The 20,201-nt window shown below is 41.3% G+C and overlaps 2 protein-coding genes across 2 annotated transcripts in view; one reads left to right on the forward strand and one right to left on the reverse strand.

Moving 5' to 3' along the window:
- Positions 1–20,201, forward strand: part of PTPRR (protein tyrosine phosphatase receptor type R) — a 240,307-nt gene that overhangs the window by 218,509 nt on the left and 1,597 nt on the right. The window contains exon 13 of the mRNA XM_045872961.3: positions 2,790–2,903. Within this exon, the coding sequence (XP_045728917.2) occupies positions 2,790–2,903 (114 nt within the window). The remainder of the gene's footprint in view (positions 1–2,789; positions 2,904–20,201) is intronic.
- Positions 14,187–14,825, reverse strand: LOC123843501 (thymosin beta-4-like). Its single transcript, XM_045872960.3, has one exon. The coding sequence runs from the start codon at positions 14,736–14,738 to the stop codon at positions 14,604–14,606; it is 135 nt and encodes a 44-aa protein (XP_045728916.1). The 5' UTR covers positions 14,739–14,825; the 3' UTR covers positions 14,187–14,603.

A 20,201-nucleotide genomic window follows, 5' to 3' on the forward strand; every position in this document is an offset into this window, starting at 1 on the left:
CTGTGCCCCACCCCCAGCTCAGCCTACCCCATCCACTTTTCTTGCACGATGTTCCTAAAATCCTCCTTCATCATATGGAATCCCCTCTCAGCACTTCTCAATGGCACCCTATTGCCTAGAGCAAAAGATCTTAACCCTGGGTCTATGGATAAACCACAGGGGTCATTGAACTTCTTGAAATTACTTTAACAAATTGGAGTACATAGACTTATGTGGGTTTTTCTGGGGAGTGAAAGTTCATAGTTTTTATCAAATTCTCAATAGCAACAACAACAAAAAGCAAACCACCACTGTTTTAGAGGACGAAGTCCAAACCTCTTAGCTTTCCATGTGAGATCCTTTATAGGCCCCATTGTGCCTACCCAGTCTTATTTCCCACTATTTCTCTAGGATAAATTTCTCTTCAGGCCAAGCTAGTCTAGTCACTATTGCACATCATATATCCTGTTCTGCAACATTCTTTCTTTATACCATTCTCATACATGGAATATTCCCTCATTCATGATAACCAAAATGCCTCCATTCGTAGGGTACAGTTCAAATCCTCTCTCTCTAGTGAAACAAACTCTTTATAGACTCTTCAACTAAAAGGGACTCCCCTCCACCTCTGAATTCCTCTGCACTCCCATCCAATAAGAAACAAATGCCAAGGGCACCCAGGTGGCTCAGATGGTTAAGCATCTGCCCGGGTCATGATCCTCGGACTGAGCCCCATGTCGGGCTCCCGGCTTGGTGGGGGTGTCTGCTTCTCCCTCTCCCTCTGCCTCTGCTTGTGCTCTCTCTGTCTGTCTGTCTCTCTCTCTCAAATGAACAAATAAAATCTTTTTTAAAAAAAAAGAAAAGAGGGGCGCCTGGTGGCTCAGTCGTTAAGCATCTGCCTTCGGCTCAGGTCATGATCTCAGGGTCCTGGGATCGAGCCCCGCATCAGGCTCCCTGCTCCACGGGAAGCCTGCTTCTCCCTCTCCCACTCCCCCTGCTTGTGTTCCCTCTCTCACTGCGTCTCTCTGTGTCAAATAAATAAATAAAATCTTTAAAAAACAAAAAAGAAAAAGAAAAAGAAAAGAAACAAGTGCCAAATATGAGAAACCCGTGCTATTTGAGTGCCCAGAGGGAACTATTAATTCAAACCATGAGGACGGAGGAGAGCCTCTCAGAACTGGAATTATGTTGAGCAGGGGCTTAAAAAATGACCAATGTTTGTGGTTTTAAAGGCTGTGAAGGAGGGCATTTCTGACTGAAGGAATATCCTTAACACAGAAAAGAAAGTTGGAAAATAAAAGCCATATTTTGCAGTGATTCATGTAGATGACAAAAATGGCACAAAGGATACAAGGAGGACAGTAACAAGACCGAAAGCTTGAAAGTTAGTCACATTCGTATTATGCAAGGCCAGTGACACCATGGTGGGGAGCTCAGACACTGCCCGTAACGACTGGGAGGCGTCTACAGTCTTTGAGTAGAGAGTAATATGATCAGATCCCAATTTTAGAAAGATGAACCTAGCAGCTGTGTGTATCGTGAATTAGTCCAGGAAGAGACTCAAGACTTGGCAACCATAATGAGATCATTGCTAACCATGAAGTGAGGAGATGTCAAAAACGTGAGCACAGTTTATAGAAAGGAAAGCATGGATCCCAGAAGCTTCAGTAGAGGTGGAAAATATAAGAATTGATAACAGATTGGATGTGGGAGGTGAGAGGGGGAGATGTTGGAGATGGTTCCAAGATTTCTAGGCTGGAAAACTTGTGGCTAACTGGTAATGCCATTGAGGGAAAAGATAATTCTGTTTGAGATACATTGACTTTAGATACATTGAACCGAAGCCAGTGCAAAATAGTAACATCAAGAGTTCCAGCTAAGAGATAGAATGCTAAGCTAGAGTTTAGGAGAAATTTAGGAAATTTAGATGTAAATTTGAGAGAAATTTGCATAAAGACTATTACTGGTTGAAATTGCTGAGGGGCGGGAGGAGAGGGAGAGGAAGGAGGGATGGGGAGAGAGTTAAAGGGCTTGTTAGGTTGATGATTTACCATCTAGGGCAGATGAAAGGGCAAACCCTCCTGGATTGGATGGATAGTATTTCTATTCAACTATCACCTGGATATAAATGACTCAGATATTTGTGCCTCTGGCCACATCCTTCTCCCAAACCCAACTGAATCTTCAGTTATTCACTGGAATCTTCAGCATCAGTATATGCAACACCAACCTCCCCTGCACCCAAATCAACCCTTCTTCTAGAATTGTCTCATGGGCACTACCTTTCCTCTGGTCCCCCAGATTCACATTTGTGATGTATCTAAGTCTTTCTCCTCCTTTCTAGTGCCTATACCTTCCCTAAATTCAGGTCCTCATTATTCTTTGTAGAATAATTACAATGCCTTTTTCACTATTCTCCCTACTGCCTATAACTCAATGATGGAATGCAGTTCAAGCGCTGCTCTGGGCCAGATTTGTCACCTGGGCCTGAGAGCTTTGTCATTGTTGTTACTAAGCCTGGCTTGCTGTTTCAGATTTAGACGTACCCTTTTAAAAGAATATCTTTTATCTTGAGGAGGTGTATGGGGGGATGGGTGAAATAGGTGACAGGGATTAAGGCATGTACTTGTCTTGTCATGATGAGCACTGGGTGTTGTATGGAATTGTTGAATCACTATATTGTACCGCTGAGATGAATATCATACTGGGATTAAAATTTTCAAAAACCAAAAAAAATAAATAAATAAAAGAATGTATTTTATCTTTTCTACTTGTCCTCCACCTTTTTACTCTTTGTCTTTTCTTTTCAGTGCAGGGATCGGTAGAACGGGGTGTTTTATTGCTACATCCATTGGCTGTCAACAGTTGAAAGAAGAAGGAGTTGTCGATGCCCTAAGCATTGTCTGCCAGCTTCGTGTAGACAGGTGGGTGTCTGGGAAACAGAGATGCCACATCAGAGCAGCATTTTCGGTCATGGCCTGGTCCAATCTTCCTGACTTGGTAAACACCACAGGCTCCAAAGTCTTAAATACCTATAAAGATTTGTGTAAAATGCTTAAGTATATCTTACATTGAAAAGAGTGTTATTTGCAACAGTGACCATCAAGACTACAAAACCAGGGGCTCCTGGGTGGCTCAGTCAGTTAAGCGTCTGCCTTCGGCTCAGGTCATGGTCTCGGGGTCCTGGGATCGAGGTCCGCATCGGGCTCCCTGCTCTGCAGGAAGCCTGCTTCTCCCTCTCCCTCTGCCCTTCCCCCCAGCTCGTGGGCACATGCTCAATCTCTCTCTCTCAAATAAACAAAATCTTCAAAAAAAAAAAAGTGTGCAAAACCAAAAGCTTATGCTTAATCCCTCCTCATCTCTAATATAGGTTATTTATGGTGTTGCTGTTCCCTCTTTGTCTTACACCCATCTTCCTTTATATTTACTCTGCATTTTCATTTGACTTCACTGAATCATTCACTTTAGGATCTTGGTTGTTTAAAATGAGGCATATGTCACATACCAAGAGTCATCTTTTTTAAAATCTACTTTTTTTAATTGTGAAAAGATGCACATAACAAAATTTACCATCTTAACCATTTTTAACAGTACAGTTTAATGGTGTTAAGAATATTCACGTGTTGTGCAGCCAATCTCCAAAACTCCTTTCATCTGGCAAAACTCTGTTGCCTTTAAACAGCAACTTCCTATTCCCTCCAGCCCCCGGCCCCTAGGATTTTACTTCACATAATATCCTCAAGATTCATCCATGTTGTGGCATGTGTCAGAATTTCCTTACTTTTTTTTTTTGAATTCTTTTTTATTATTATGTTATGTTAATCACCATACATCATTAGTTTTTGATGTAGTGTTCCATGATTCATTGTTTGTGTATAACACCCAGTGCTCCATTCAGTACGTGCCCTCTTTAATACCCACCACCAGGCTAACCCATCCCCCCACCCCCCTCCCCTCTAGAACCCTCAGTTTGTTTCTCAGAGTCCATAGCCTCTCATGGTTCGTCTCCCCCTCCAATTTCCCCCCCTTCATTCTTCCCCTCCTGCTATCTTCTTCTTCTTCTTTTTTTTTTTTAACATATAATGTATTATTTGTTTCAGAGGTACAGGTCTGTGATTCAACAGTCTTACACAATTCCCTTTGTGTATAGATCATATTTTGTTTATCCCTTCATCCATCGATGGACACTTGGTTGCTTCCACCTTTTGGCTCTTGTGAATAATGCTGCCATGAACATGGGTGTACAAATAGTGGTCGAGATCCTCTTAGATATATACCCAGAAATGAGATTGCTGGATCATATAGTAATTCTATCTCTAATTTCTTTGAGGAACCACCATGCTGTTTTCCACAGTGGCTGCACCATTTACATTCCCACCAACGTGCACAATTGTTCCAAGTTCTATACACCTTTGTCAACACTTGTTATTTTCTGTTTGTTGTTGTTGTTGTTGTTTAATGGTAGCCATCCTAATGGGTATGAGGTGGAAGAGTTGTTTTCATATAGAGATGGTTTGATCACCTTTGTGATGATCTGTGTTTATCTGTGTGGAAAACAAAATAAACAAGAAACTTCTTCCTTTCTCCACAACTAAGCCTATCTGGGTAAATGAACAGTTGAGTCAGCGATGGAGAAAGTAAACAGATGCTCTTTGAAAACAGGCATGGAAAAAGATGGTGTATGAGCACATGGGCAGCCAGCCCTTCTGCTCTGCAATTCAGTGCACTGGTGTGGAAAAGAGTCTTTCTGTTGGGTTCTCTTCTTTCATTTATGCAGCAAATAGTTATTAATTACCTCCTATGCCCAAGGCATCATTCTGGACGCTGCAAGTATAGCACTAAACAAGATGAGTGATGCTTGGCTCTCCTAGAGATTACATGCTCATGCAGAGAGAGACAGACAGACAGATAATAAAAAAAGGAAAGAAAAAAAAAAACAGGATAATTTCAGACAGAGATAAATGCTATGGAGTAAGAAAACAAGAGGGCCATGGGAGCTGAGCCTCTTGGACTTCAGCCTTGTGGCCCAGAGTTTCCAAAAAGTGTAGATGGTTACCTTTTAAGATTCATTCAACAAATATTTATTGAGCACCTACTATGTGGTACATTCTGGGATTTCAATAAAAGAGACACAGGATTGTTCTAAAAATTCAATGATATATATATATGTACATATATCTACATATATATATACACATTTATATATATCACTTAGAACAGGATCTGTCACATTAAACTTTCAATAAATGTGCAGTGCTATTATTATCTTCATTGTTATTAAAATTATCAATAAATTTCTCCTATCTCTAAAAATTAAACATTCAAATCTCTCTGTCCAGATGAGGTTTTCCTATCCCCAGCCCTGCTGTTCTTTATCTCTTAAATAATAACTTCTAAGTCCTTGTTGGTGTATCTTCCCTCTCTCTTTCTCTCAGTTTTGACTGGCTTCACAGCAACTGTTCATTGTAGTGGTTACACCACTGGCCTCTAGAAACACAGCGCCTGGGTGAGCCTCATGGCTGCTTCCATATCTTGGTTGTGTGGCCTTAGGCAAGTTGTAAGATGTGCCCGTGTCTGGGCTTTCTCATCTAGAAGATGGAAGTCATACTTGTATCTACTGGCAATTGTTGTTGTAAGGAGTGATATAATCTATAAAGTTCCTGGCACATAACAAACATGCGGTCAAGTTTAGCCACTGTTATTATCAATATATATATATAGCAAGAAACCTGAACACGCATCTATGACCTGGAAGCAATATATGTTAATATACATACCTCACAGGGCTACGGCAGTAGAGAGATGAGATTACATCCATGACGTACTTAGTAGAACACTCAGCTTCTGTTTCTAATGCTCTCTGTATCCCTCCCACTTCTCCCCTTTCCATACCCCACATGTAACTGCTTCCCAAAATATTTCCTTTCTGTACATAATATCAGTTCCAGTGATCTCTTCTTCTTCTCCTACAATTGCTGTCTTACTGTCCTTCCATCCAGGACTGTCTGTCCAGCTGGAATAGGGTCCAGTTTTTCACTCCAGACTCTGGGACCTACCTTCACCCAGAAATGGGGCTTGCATCAGAGGGCAAGGGACAGCACCAAGTCAGCCTGGACCTGTTCCCGTGGTGACCTTGATCTCTCCTGCTTTGTGCTTCCGTACACAAGCCTCCTGCATGGGACCCCAAGCCCCTCAAGGATTCCGGTCCATACCCCTGCACCCTGCTCTCTTACTAGTGAGTGCTGAAACTCCATGAACGCCAGACACCCTCCGTGGATCTAGGCTGACTCCGAACTGAGTTGACCTCCAACACCATCTCTGACCCTATTTGGAACAACACCTTGGGGGGAAAAATGGGTTTGGTTTGCTCATTTCTTTTTTGGCTTTTGTTATTCTTCAATCTTGCCTGTTCACCCACCACCCCCCATCTCCTACCTCCCCCACCTGCTTTTGTAGCCTGACCTCCACCTTGGCTTCCCCTTCCCAGTCACGTTCCCCTGTCAAGTCTACCAGATTGTCCTCTAGCTCTGAATGGAATCACAAATACATTTTTTAAACCATATCACAATGCCTCCTCTATCGGCCCCTTCCTTCCTAGAGCAAACGGTCAGAAATTTTAGCCTTGGCCTTCCATCACCACCAAGGTCTCCCCACAAGGCTTGTCTCTTTATTCCTGATAGGATCTCCAAAACATATCAAAACTTCTCTGCTGATCTGAAGGCTCCCTACCCCCCCGATTTGAATTACTGCCAATATGTGTCTGGAAATCATTTTCACTGAGTCATTAATCAACATCTCTTCTACATACGTTCTTTCTGAGCAGCTGCTTCTGTTGTTTATGAAGTAGATCCTCTCTTTAAAACCTTCCTTGAAACATCTTTCCTTTGCCTGCCTGCCTTCACAGGATCAACACAGATTTTCTTTTTTTGTCTCTTCCTTCTGCTATGCAGTCCCCTAGTTATTATGAAAAGTGAGACAGAAAAACTTCCTCCTTTCCTTCACCTCATCCAACTTCTTTTCCCCCAGACATCTTGCCTCTTGCTTTAGTTTCTAATTTTTTTTTCCTGTCATATTTCATTGTTAAAATTCCAGTTTGTAGGTGATTGCTGCCTTTGACCACATCCTCAGCTCATGCTGGTAAAAGAAAAAATGGGCCTCAGAAAATTCTGAACGCCCACCTTTCTGCTCTTGCAGCTTATTTGTTCTTCATCAGTTCTTCAGACCTTGTCCCCAGCCCTAGTCTCTGCAGCCACCCTTGCCTTCAGTCCTGGATCTGTCTTCGGACCTTCCAGAATGCAGTATTGACACTTGGAAGTTGATTTCATAATCATCGCCTCCCCACCACGGCCTTCAAAGCACATGTCTCATAAGTCTCATTTAACTCCCAAAATGAACCCAAAAGTAGGAACAGAGGTGTTCCTTGGCTCTGTTTTTTAAGAAAGAATTCAGGATCATTAAGGAACTTGTCCAAGATCATGTAGCCAAAATGCTGGCAAAGTAGACCTCTTTGGAACCCAGGACTTCCAATTTCTAACCCAAAAGGTGTGATCATTACAGATGAAAGTAAGCAATCTTTCCAAATATGTTTATTGCAAAACTGCTTGACAAAAACAAATCTTTTTGTTAATGCTTTGCCAATTAAAAAAATGCAATGACACCATAATTTTTAAAACAATGTCTAGTATGAGTGAGAGCTGTTTCATGAAGAGATAGAGTAATACTGTCAGCAGTTGCCTTAAGAATATAATTTGAGGAACATAGGAAAGATGCCTCATCCCAAAATATCTGTCTACGGAGGATGCCTAAAATACCTGTGTGGGGTGAATATCTGAAACTCGGCCATTAGAGAGCCAATCCTTGATGAAAAGAATCATTCTTTTTTAAAGTTCATTGAAAGTGGAGGCAGAAGGTGAGGGCAACACCTTATGCTTTTTCAGCTATTAACCCTTTCGTCTAAACAAGGTGATTTGTCCCTTCCAGCTAGGGTAGGGTAGCTAGAAAGAATGTAACTCCATGCATTAGGAATACATTCAGAACTTGGGTTTTGGTGAAGGGGACTTGAAGAGAGGGCCCCAAAATTTGGGCACACCTGAGGCCCTGAATTAGAGATGATTGGTAGAGAGCTGTGGGCACTGAGAAGCTGAGGGGAGTGGAGAGGAAGCAGAGAGCTCTAGCAAGGGATTCCTTGGGCGAGATCAGCTACCAGGACCCAGTGCAGTATGAAAATGTGGGGCCCCTGTTAAAAAAAATTATTAAATATTTCAAGATAGTGACAGCAGAGCATTAACCCAAGTGCAAGGTCCTTCTCAGCACAGGGGAAGGGGGCTGGTGTGACCCAGCGGGTCACAAGCCCATGAAGCTGACCCTGACGTGGGATGTTTTTAGGATGAGTGTTTGCATATGGGCCTGATTCCTGTGTCGTGTGTCCTGTGGAGCAGGCACCCAAGATCTCTGCCTAGAGCGGTGCTCCTGAATCATGCATGCATTCATTCATTCAACAAACATTTCCTAAACACTTACTACTGTACGTGCATCAGGCATCTCGGCATAGAAAGATGGATTCCTTAACAGACTTTTCCAGACTGTGTTTCTCAAGGCACAGTTTAATTATTAATTAAACTACGAGAGCCTGCCAAGTACCAGACCCTCTTCGACTGCATTCAGGCAAAAATAAATAAATAAAATAAAATAAGCTCTCAATTAAATTTGAGCTATATAATATATTTCTTATAAGCCCTCTCCACTTGGATATTCACAGTAAGTATTAAAACATTAAGGAATCTGGGGAAGTCCCCCAACATAGAAACCCATTTAACCTTCCTTAAGCTCTCTTTCATATTTATTTGACCATACAAACTTTCCTCAAAGTCTTTCTAAGTGGGAGGAAAAGAAGTTGTAAATAATAAATATAAACTGTTCTTTCAAGAAGTTTGGTGGTGGAGAGAAGACTGCGGAAGGCATGGGGATTTGAGGGTAGGCGGGGACCATTAAAAAGGAGCACCCAGCTGAGTATAATAAGGGCTACAAAAGACAGAGCCAATATATCAAGGAGCTGATATTTTGTATGCTGCAGAGTCCAAGCTCCACAGGATTTTTCCTATCCTTTCATACTCTCTTAACAATGGCCTCTACCCACTAGTGATCCAAGGCTGCACACTGTGCCTCTTTTTTTTTTTTTAATAGTTTACCCCCCACCACTTATATTTGCCTCCTCTGAGAAGTCCAGGGCAGGGCTAACAGCAAAGAAGAAAGTCCAGTGATTTAGATACTTGAAATGGGCTTGAATCAAGGGTTTGAGCATTGAGCAGGATCAAAAACCTGATTCCAAATAATAATAATAATAATAATTAATAATAATAATAATAATAAATTACAATGCCCAATTATTGTAATTCAACATGACAAAAGCAGACAGTTTGTACTCAGATCACAAATCTGCATTTTAGCAATAAATTCAAATGGTCTGGTTTAGAGATGAGTGTTATGCTGAATGGATGGTCCGTTGTAACAACAATGACAAAGCCATTTGGTGGATTATTCATTCTCTGGCAAGACGTTATTTTTATTGGCTTCAGGGCAACTTCTATTAATAGAGGCTACAGTTCTCACTGCAGATTCACGAGTCTGTGATTCTCTTTTTAATAATACTTTTGAGCATATTTTGAACTAAATTAGGATTTCTTTTTTTCCAAGTAGGAGTTCAAATTCAGTGCAAGGCACCCACAAGTGTTTTATTTAGAAGTGCATTAGTGGATCATTCCTTCATTCCCGTAGCTTTCATTTTAAATTAAAAGATGAAGTCGGTATCAGGCAATTGGGACCAAACAACTGGCTGGTGGGGCTAGGAAGCAGGCAACCACTAGAGTATGAGGTGCTGGACGTCAAAAAGCTTGGTGCTAATCCTGGCTGTGCCTTAATTCCATGTGTGACCCCATTCTAGACCTTTCTGTATATGTATGTAAAAGGAGAGATGGGGCATATCAGTGGTCCCCCAACCTCTCTGGTATGAGGACCCCCTTTTTTAAGAGTAATATATTTTATGGACTTCAACTTGATAACTGTATTTTGAAACCCTTAATGCTGATAAATTAACTTTCATTCTGTGATTCAAAACAGCACCTACATGCATTTGAAAATTAGTGATGCATATGTATGTGTGTTTATTTGGCCCACTGATAATGCTAGGAGCACAAGTGGATTCAAGGACACCTCCAATAAGATGCCTTTCCCATCTTGGGATTCAGTGGGAAGTGATCATCTGACTCCCTAAACCCCCTCTCAGCTATTGTGTTCTTTGAGTCTCTGAACTTTTATTTCTATAGAGAACAATGGAATGACAATAACAGACAATCAAAACATTTGCCAAACACCTACAAGGAAAGGGATGGTTAAAAGAAATCTGGTCGAATATTGTACAAATCTCTCATTCTTTGGGGGGATTCCAAGACCTAAAAGGAGTGAATGATGTATCTAAAGTCACATAACGAATTTTGACCATCTGGTTTTTTTTTTTTTTTTTTTTTTTAGACATTTTGAACTGAGCTTCCATTTTGCTCTAATTAGATTGACTAAATTCTGAATTGTTTGGTTCCCAAAACACTGTTGTTTTCTGGAGTGGGAGACTGAATTGGGTTACACACCAATTGAAAGGAAGTTCACATTCTAGTCTTGCCTTTGACAATGACCCTGAACTAGTTGCTGTATAAACCAGGGAAAATTGTTTATCTCTGATGGTTACAGCTTAGATTATTATTAATAGCTGAATATGAGAAATACAATGAGCTTTCTACTGGCCAGCATGACAAAAAGGGATATTTTGTTCAATTGTGTTTTCCTGTTAATGGAAGGTTACCATACATATATTGGTCAACAATCTTCAAGAATTATGGTGAAAAAAAAAAGGACCCATAACACTGGCACTAAACTGAACCCAGTGTAATCATGTTTTATTACTGAGACCTTCTATATCTGGCTTAAATCTTCTAATCTTTTTTTTTTAATTAATTCCTTTATTTGAGAGAGAGAGAGAGCACGCACAGCAGGGAAGGGCAGAAGGAGAGGGAGAGAGAGAGGCTCAAGCAGACTCTGTACTGAGCACGGAGCCCGACTGGGGGGCTCGATCTCATGACCCTGAGATCACAACCGGAGCCGAAACCAAGAATCGGATACTTAACCAACTGTGCCACCCAAGAGCCCCTTAAATCTTCTAATCTTAAATATCACCACATTGTTCTGACTGTACCATCTGACTGATAACTCTAGTTGCTGTTAAAGCTAAACCAACAGCTTTTACCATATTTAGCTCCTGCTACAAAAGATTCATTTAGGCTTCTGTGTGACAGAAAGTCATTTATACACTGAATATGAAAGATACGCGTGTCCCTTTGAAAAATAATAATAATCCGTCATAATAAAATGGCTCAGAAAACTCAAAAAATGCCTTCTATGCACATAAGAAGGACTAAAGAACAATATGTGGCCACCAGAAGACATCTAGGCAGGGATGAAAGGAATGGGTTCCATGGCAGGTTGACCTCGGACAAATTCTTCCCATCATATTTCTTTTAATCTCGTTTGGCACCTTTGGACACTGGAAGAACTTGAAAACAGAATTTGGGAAGTGAAGCACATAAAATACTATACAGTCGCAAGGCCTTTTTCTTTCCCTTTTTTTTTTTTTTTCTTCCCCAGAAACAGGAAACAATCTGTCTAATCCTCCTTTTAGAGAGTCACTGGTGAAATCTGCTGTTGTCTTTGTACATCCTTACCTTGGAGGCCTAAATTGGAATGACATCCAAAGACCTTGCTTGTGGCTTCCCAGACAGGATAGAAAAATGCTTCCAGTGTGCGTCATATCATTGTTTAAATGTTTTGATTAATCACTCTAGTGTGATGATTTCTCTCTCTCTCTCTTTTTTTTTAACTGTAACAATCCAAGAGGAGGTATATATAAGCCATCAGTTTTCTAGGCTAATATATGTCCCCAAAGTATTCTTTGTTTCCAAAACTTGTTTAAAATAATTCCAAAGCTAAAATTTCCACCTGTTCGGATAATTTTTAGCAACCCTACCCTTACATTTATCCATATCTCTCTGCATTCCCAACTCATTGCAAAGATCCCCTTAATTAGTGAATTTCAAAGATCTCATTTGAAGATCAGAAATTAAACATTTTGGTTTACTTCTTTTAAGGAAACTTAAAAATAAAGCCCCAGAAATTGGTATGGACTTATTTACTTGACATCACAGTTCCTGACACCCTAACAAGAGGTCCTCTTATAAAACAGATTATGCCAAATGAATCTCCCAAGTAGTTGCCAGGACAACCTTTTCCTTCTTCTCAGCTTGGAGTTAATTGAGTGTTAACCTAGGTGTTCAGAAAAAAATTGGTTAATTTTCAGGGGGAAAAAAATGGAATTCAAGTTATGCTAGAGTATTGAACTATGATTGGATTATCATTGGATCTGTACTGGCTTTTATGCCCTAGAAATACTTTGGAACACAGCTCTTCCAGAGAAAGTGTCTATGTTCAGAATACCTGGTCACAATGAATCAGAACATTTATGTTTAAATTCTCCCTCCTTGATATGACATCTGTATAAAGACCTGGGGAAAACCTTTGTTCAAGACACCTGAGTTACGGACGCAGACATGAGCCTGGCTTGACTCACGCCCAAGCTGTCGAAGCTTTACCCATGAGGCACATTAACGTCCACACCTTTTGTTCTAAATTTACTGTATCAAACTTTACCAAAAGAATTCCAGATTCAAAAATAATAAGAAGCCAAGGAGCGCAAGTTCCATTGTTAGCTCAGAAGTGAGTCACCGCTGTAGAATTTCTTCTGTCTACTGATTAGACCGGATACGCGCTGGGCGGTGCAGCAGGAAAGGCTGCTGCCCTCTGTATGTGTGAGTTAATAGTCACAAAAGGTCACAATTTTAACATGTTAAAAACCAAATCTCTCTCCTGGGCATCTGGAGGGCTTTTGTCAACACACCCTCCCAAGTAGCAAAAGGAAAAAACTACATTTCTTTTCCTTCTAACCTGAGCCTACCCCCAGCTTCCCGGCATGGAGACAGAAGACGCTGACTTTTGTGTTTGGTCAGGCTAATGTGCTAGGAGATATCTGACATTTCTAGAAGGGCGGTATATCTGAATCCTCTCTGGCCTCGCCAAGTACTGTGTTCATATTCTATGGCCACCAAGAAATCAGAGCCTTGCGGTCAGCACCACTTGTGTAGTGAAAGGAACGACTTTCTTCCATGGCATGGCACAGGGCATAATTAGGGTGAACAAAAAACTTACCATCCAAAGCAAGACACTTTCTGTAAGTGAAGGGTGGCTCTAGTAAGAGTTACACAGGACCACAAGAGTGAACAGGACTGTCCCAAGCAAATGAGATGTATGATCATCCTAGGCATAGTGTTAGCCAAGCACTTACCAAAAGAGTAAGAAAAAAAAAAATGTAGTATGTATTTTTGTACTCACTAAATAGCAATCACTGTGCTAAGCATTTTATGGATTCTCTCATTTCAATCTTGCAAAACTTGGAGCTCCTCGGTGGCTCAGTTGGTTAAGCATCTGACTTGATTTTGATTTAGGTCATGGTCTCAGGATCATGAGATGGAGCCCTGAGTCTGGCTCCACCCTGAGCATGGAGCCTGCTTAAGATTCTCTCTCCTTCTCCCTCTGCCCTTCCCTGCTCACATGCATGTGCTTTCTCTCTCTCTCTCTCTCTCTCTAAATAAAAAACTTAAAAATAAAAATTAATTTAAAAAAAATTTTTTTAAAAGCTTGCAAAACTTGAAACCTTACTAGGTAAATACTGTTTGCCAGGCTATTGGCTTTCAAACTTTTTTATGAACAATGGGAAACAAAATAATTGGAAGAAAAAATCTTCCACAGAATACCAACATGAAAAAAACGATTAAAAAATAAATAAAATAGGGGCTCCTGGGTGGCTCAGTCGGTTGGGCGCCCGACTCTTAATTTCAGCTCAGGTCATGATCTCAGGGTCGTGAGATCAAGCCCTGAGTCAGCGTCCGCGCTTTGCTGAGCGGTGGGCTTGAGATTCTCTCTCTCCCTCTGCCCCTCCCCCACCCCATGCTCATGAATGTTCTCTCTCAAAAAAAATAAAAATAAATAAATCTTACAAAATAAATAAAAGGCACAACTGCCTTGGTAAAAACTGGGATTAGGAACTAGTCTTTTCTTTTTTTTCAGGTTTTAAGACTTTTTATTGCATATTAAAAAAATTGTGCATTCCAATAATTAAAATCATTTGAACAAAAAAAAAATGGCACTCTGATTAAACTGCATTTTACAGCCTGCAGGACACCCTGGACCAGCTTGGTTTTTTCTCTCGATTTCACTGTAGTCCCACCCAGCTTCTTCCTTCACCAACATGCAAGTTCTTTTCCTTCCCTGCCAGCCAGACAGGCAGATGGGAGAGGCAGGCGCCTTGGTTGTCAGTAGTTCTCGATTCTTTGATGTGAAAAGGGGCAGCACAGTCATTTAAACTTGATCCAACCACTTTGCATCTACAAAGTTAAACAGCTAAAAGAAGGAAAATAAGAAGGCGATGCTTGTGGAATATACAGTACATATTGGCAACGCGCGCCTCATTACGACTCGCCTGCTTGCTTCTCCTGTTCAATCGTTTCTTTTGAAGGCAGTGGATTTTTCTCTTGCGTTTCTGGCTTCTTCAATTTGGACTTATCGAATTTCTCAATCTCAGCCATATCGGGTTTGTCAGACATGGTTGCCGAGGAAGCGGAGCGAGGTGCGCGTGCAAGTGAAGTCCCGTCTGCTCAGTGGCCGCCGCCGAATGCTAGTCTTAAAATCCAACCTCCTGCACCCCGCCATGGCCTCAGGGACCGCTGCAGAACCTTAGGCTTTTAAGAATTCTGTGAAGAGGGACGCCTGGGTGGCTCAATTGGTTGAGTGTCTGCCTTTGGCTCAGGGCATGATCCCAAGGTCCTGGGATCCAGTCCCACTTGCTCCGTGGGGAGCCTGCTTCTCCCTCTGCCTGGTGCTCCCCCTGCTTGTGCTCTCTCTCTTTGGCAAATAAATAAATAAGATCTTAAAAAAAACCCAAAACTTAAAAAAAAAAAGAATTCTGTGAAGAGCCTTTTGTCTAGACATTGATATGGCCTGACTCATTTAATCCTCACAATGACAGGGTTTGGCATTAATGTCATTTTATAAGTGAGGAAACCCCAGCCGGGAAGGATTAAGTGATTTGTCCAAAATCATATAAGCAAGTAGGTTCAAAAACAAGGATTCAGACTTGAATCTGTCAGACTCCAAGCCCACTTCTTTCCATGACATCACCTGCCCCTGCTGTAGCAGACTTCTAGGCTGGTTAATATTTAGAAACATATTTGGATCTTTCCATCTAGGCTTGCCCCAGCAGGGAATATCGTGTCCTCTGCCAGGTGTGTTCTTAGTTCTCCAAGGCCTTCAGAGGCCCCATCCCAGAGCCTTCCAGGCAGTCCTGTTCAACCAGATAGCACCAAAGAGTAACCAGAATGGAACAATAGCCTGCAGTATGGTATCTGTATGTGCTCTGCTGTGTACTAAGCATTTTAAATGGATGGTCCCATTCCTTTCTCACAGCAGTGCTCAAAGGTAGGCACCGTTAGGTTATTACCCCATCACTTTGCAGACGAGAAAACGGAGTGTTGCAAAGGCTTTGTAGTAAGGTAGAGCAGCTAGTGTTAGAGAAGGGATTTGTCTTGACAGCAGTGTATGGTGTCTTTTCCTCTCTTAACCCACTTTGGTCCCTACTGGTGATGAACCTGACACCTTGGCATTCCAAACCTTTCACAGCAACCACCCCTCTTACAACTAACTGGGTCCCCTTGCCCTGTATTTTTTTTCCCCACTCTTTTTTTTTTATAAACTAATTCCTGCTCTGCAGAAGGTATTGGACAAGCATACCTTGTTTCTTTTCGATCTGGGAAATCTAGAACTCTGGGAAACAGCTCTGTACCTAAAGGATGCTCCAGGACAGACGATGCTTTAATACAATGTATTGAGTAATGGTGGTGCATGCTGCCTGACTCATGATGGTGCGTCTATTTTGGGCCCCCTAGGCCTTCTCCACTGAAGCATCATCTTGATCAGCATGGAAATCTTTTAAAAACAAACTAGGTTGAATTTAAACTATGATCTATTGGAGGTCAAAGGTGATTTTAGTGCCCACTTTAAAAGGGAGCTGGAGGGGGCGCCTGGGTGGCTCAGTCTTTAAGCGTCTGCCTTCGGCTCAGGTCATGATCCCGGGGTCCCGGGATCGAGCCCGGCATCGGGCTCCCTGCTCAGCAGGAAGCCTGCTTCTCCCTCTCCCACTCTCCCTGCTTGTGTTCCCTCTATTGCTGTGTGTGTCTCTCTCTCTGTCAAATAAATAAACAAAATCTTTAAAAAAAATAATAAAAGGGAGTTGGAGGATGGTTTTTAAAGTAATAAAAAGAGCACTCCTGCTTCTTACGTTCAAAGACCAGCTTGTGTTACCAGCTTTACATCAGTGATATGGATCTGGACTTCACTAAGTCCACGGAGCCCAGTCTGACATGAAAGGTACCTGGGAACCAAGTCAGAGCTGTCCTGGGGATGAATTTTTACAGGGTTCTCCTGAGGGTTCCATATAATCTAGCATTATTCATTTATCCTATAACTGAATTTTGTATACAGGAACTGTATTAGCTCCTTGTATTTTTTTTACTGTGGCCAGCCAATAAAAAGACTGTGTAAGATCTGTATGGTGATCCTACATTTTTAAGTTCATGCAAAGATCCACAAAGTATTCTCGATACCAATATATAGAATTAGATGTTTATTAAATATTTTCAGAGACGATGGTGACAAGTCCCTGAATTTGAACCAGACTCCGGTGATTGCATCCCGTAATGCCCCTTGCCTTCTTTTAGCCCAGTTTATTTGCATCCATATGAGATGAAAATAACATGTCCTGGGTAATCTACATGGCAGGTATTTACTTAGGACTAGTAAGTGATTTTCACTGTTGCATGTATGAGAAGACTATGACATCATGCCTGACCTTAAAGGACCTACAACCTAGTTGGAAACAATTTTGGAATAGGATAGACGGTATATAACATGATATCCAATTACTTATAATAAAGGCCCCACCTTGGCCCTCTTTTTTTCTACTGCATTATAAATGACAGTTAAAAAGAAGTAAGGCATGCTTGTTAAATATCTAGAGGACACAAAGCTGGGAGTGAGAAATGAAAAGCTAATACATTGAATGATATAAATAGTGGTGATAATAAATAAGAACTTCATGCTGAAACCAAGTTGAAAATTTTTTTTGAAGATTTATTTACTTATTTATTTGACAGAGAGAGACACAGAGAGAGAGGGAACACAAGTAGGGGGAGAGGGAGAGGGAGAAGCAGACTCCCGGCCGAGCAGGGAGCCCGATGCGGGGCTCGATCCCAGGACCCTGGGATCACGATCTGAGCCAAAGGCAGCCACTTAACGACTGAGCCACCCAGGTACCCCACCAAGTTGAAATTAATAGGAATGAATAAAAAGTCCTGCATTTAGTTTCAAAAATTCAATAGCTTAAGTACAAGATGAGAGCGAACTGTCATTTCCACACTCCAAAAAAAAAAAAAAAAAAAAAAATCCTGCAGACTTTTTCATTAGCCCAAACCTTCAGTCAATATCCTAAAATGCTTGCTGGGCACCGGGCTCCAGGCGGGCACGGTGACATCTTATCATCTGATGTACCTGCAAATGCAAACTAATTGGCCTATGACATGCAGCTCAAAGGAGAAAATAGTCCCACTGACTAGACCCTGTCGGGAGTAGACACAACACTCTAAGAAGGTCATCTTTGATAAAACGGCCTACAGAAGAGGGAGACTAGATTGGTGAGTGACCAGGAAACCAAGCGTTATAGAAATATTGAGGGACCACAGGATGTTTAGTCTAGAGAAGAAAAGATTATAGGACTTTGATGGTTGTTTTCCAGCATTTAGAAAGCTATTGTGTGACTACAAGAGGAGCCTTTAGACTTTTTTGGGGGTTATTTCAGTTCAACCAATGGGGTGACAGTTAGAAAGGAGCAGATTCATTTTGATCTCCTCAGAAGCTTTCCTGCAACTTGGGGAAAGGCTGCTTCTTATGGTAGCTCGCCTCCCCACTGAGCATCCCAGCAGAAACCAGCTGACCATCTGCCTTGTAGACTGCTCCCTTCTGGAAAGGCTACATTGTGCCTGCGATAGGCATAAATGATCTCTGAGAATCCCTCTGATGCCAATTCTTTCCAAATGAGGTGGAAAATAACATAATTTCTCATATACCTTCCTTAAGCTTTCAGACTCACAAGAATTTTGCTAGCCTACAACTGATCAGTTTGTTTCCCCATCTTCCCCATCTTAGCTGGCTGAAACACCCTTGAGTTAGTTAACAGAACGTCAGAGAAAATACACTCCGAGTAAGAAAATGCTGACCCATTTGAGGTCACATGGGTCTGAAAACTTGGACTATGTCTTTGTTCATTCACCAGTTAGACAGATAAATACCAGTGCTTACCAGAAGAGACAAGAAAGGGAAGAGTTTACCTCAAAGTGAAGTAAATGGTGAGGGAGTTCAGAGACCAGAGCCCAGGAGATGGAGCACATAGAAGGCTCCTCATACCACCGGCAATTCAAGGGGGAAGACTGATGGTTCTCTGAGCTACGTGAGGCCAGCTCCCTCGAGCTGCCCTAATATTTCCTGTGGCTGGATCTCTTAAGATTCACAGTTGAAGCCAGCATCTTTTGGCCAGCTGCTTTGGCTTTGGGTGTGCCCAGATGTTACCATCCCAGCTAAGAAGAATTGCCACATCCTCAGGTTGCCATTTCTGTTGTCAACTTATGACCAAGAAACACATTAGCCAGAAAGTTGGCTTCAGTACAACAAAATGTCTAGTTTGGGGAGAAAAGACTGATAAATACTTCTGCCATTAAGTTGCTGCCCCCCCAAATTTACCTTTTTTTCTTGCCAAATACATCATTTTGACATCACGTCAAGATGCTTAGTTTAATTTAGAAGGATGAAATCTTACTAACTTAACATCTGTGCTTAGTTTAGAAGGATGAGGCTTAATATCTTAATATCTGGTAAGCTTATATTTATAGAGGTTGACAAATAAACATAGATATAAGCTCAGTCTTAGTTATTACCATTAACCAGAAATCACGGTACAGTGAAACAATATATCTTGTTTTTAAGTTGAGTGCTTACACGGTCTAGAAAGAATTATTTTGAATGATAGCAACAACCACTAGGGAGAACTGGCTAGTAATTTCAAAATGAGTTGTATGATCACACAGTTATAGAGATTCCTAATAGTGCTACAGTTACTCAGTGAGCATGAGCTGTAAGTAACATTTATACTACTATGGGTAGCTTTGCCAAGTAAATAACCCTTATTATAAAGAGCAAAATATGATGTATCTACTTTATCTATAAAAGTATAATGAGAAGCAGCCTTCTACTAATCCTGTAACAAAAGGTACCTCTGAGTAACCAGTGATGATAATGATGATAACAAAGGGGAAAAAAGCAAGAGCCAATTCCCTCTTCCCCAGCTCATTTAAGGGCCCGCCCACTATTGTGTTTAGATACCCAGCACACCACACCTAAAGACTAAGGCTGTTTCCATATCACATACTCAAACAGACCATTCCAGGGTAGTTGTTCTTTTTACGTGTACAAAGAGCAACACTTCACAGTTGAGTTTTGTTTGCTAAACCTCCTTCAATTTTAAACCATATGCATAAACCATTTTAACATGAGATGAATGATAAGGCACCTGAGAAGTGATACTCACACTCCAGGTCCATGAATTCCTTTAACCCTCGCCAAGAATCCTGTGCAATAGGTATTGTTGTTATCCCACTCTAACAGAGGAGGAAACTGAAACAGAAAAGGTTTTTATTTAGTAGCAATGGACAATTAGAGGTGAAATCAAAACCAATATTTATTTATTTATTTATTTATTTATTTATTTATTTTTTAAAGATTTTATTTATTTATTTGAGACAAAGAGAATGAGAGGGAGGAGGGTCAGAGGGAGAAGCAGACTCCCCGCCGAGCAGGGAGCCCGATGGGGGACTCGATCCCGGGACTCCAGGATGATGACCTGAGCCGAAGGCAGTCGCTTAACCGACTGAGCCACCCAGGCGCCCCCAAAACCAATATTTATA

The sequence above is a fragment of the Mirounga angustirostris genome, unplaced genomic scaffold, assembly GCF_029215605.1.
Source record: "Mirounga angustirostris isolate CCGP_5_RB_7025 unplaced genomic scaffold, mMirAng1.0.hap1 SCAF_5, whole genome shotgun sequence".
In the NCBI taxonomy this organism is placed as follows: Eukaryota; Metazoa; Chordata; class Mammalia; order Carnivora; family Phocidae; genus Mirounga; species Mirounga angustirostris.

Bases quoted from the DNA above. Each gene is read 5' to 3' on its own strand.
- LOC123843501 (XM_045872960.3), bottom strand. From the start codon at position 14,738: ATGTCTGACAAACCCGATATGGCTGAGATTGAGAAATTCGATAAGTCC.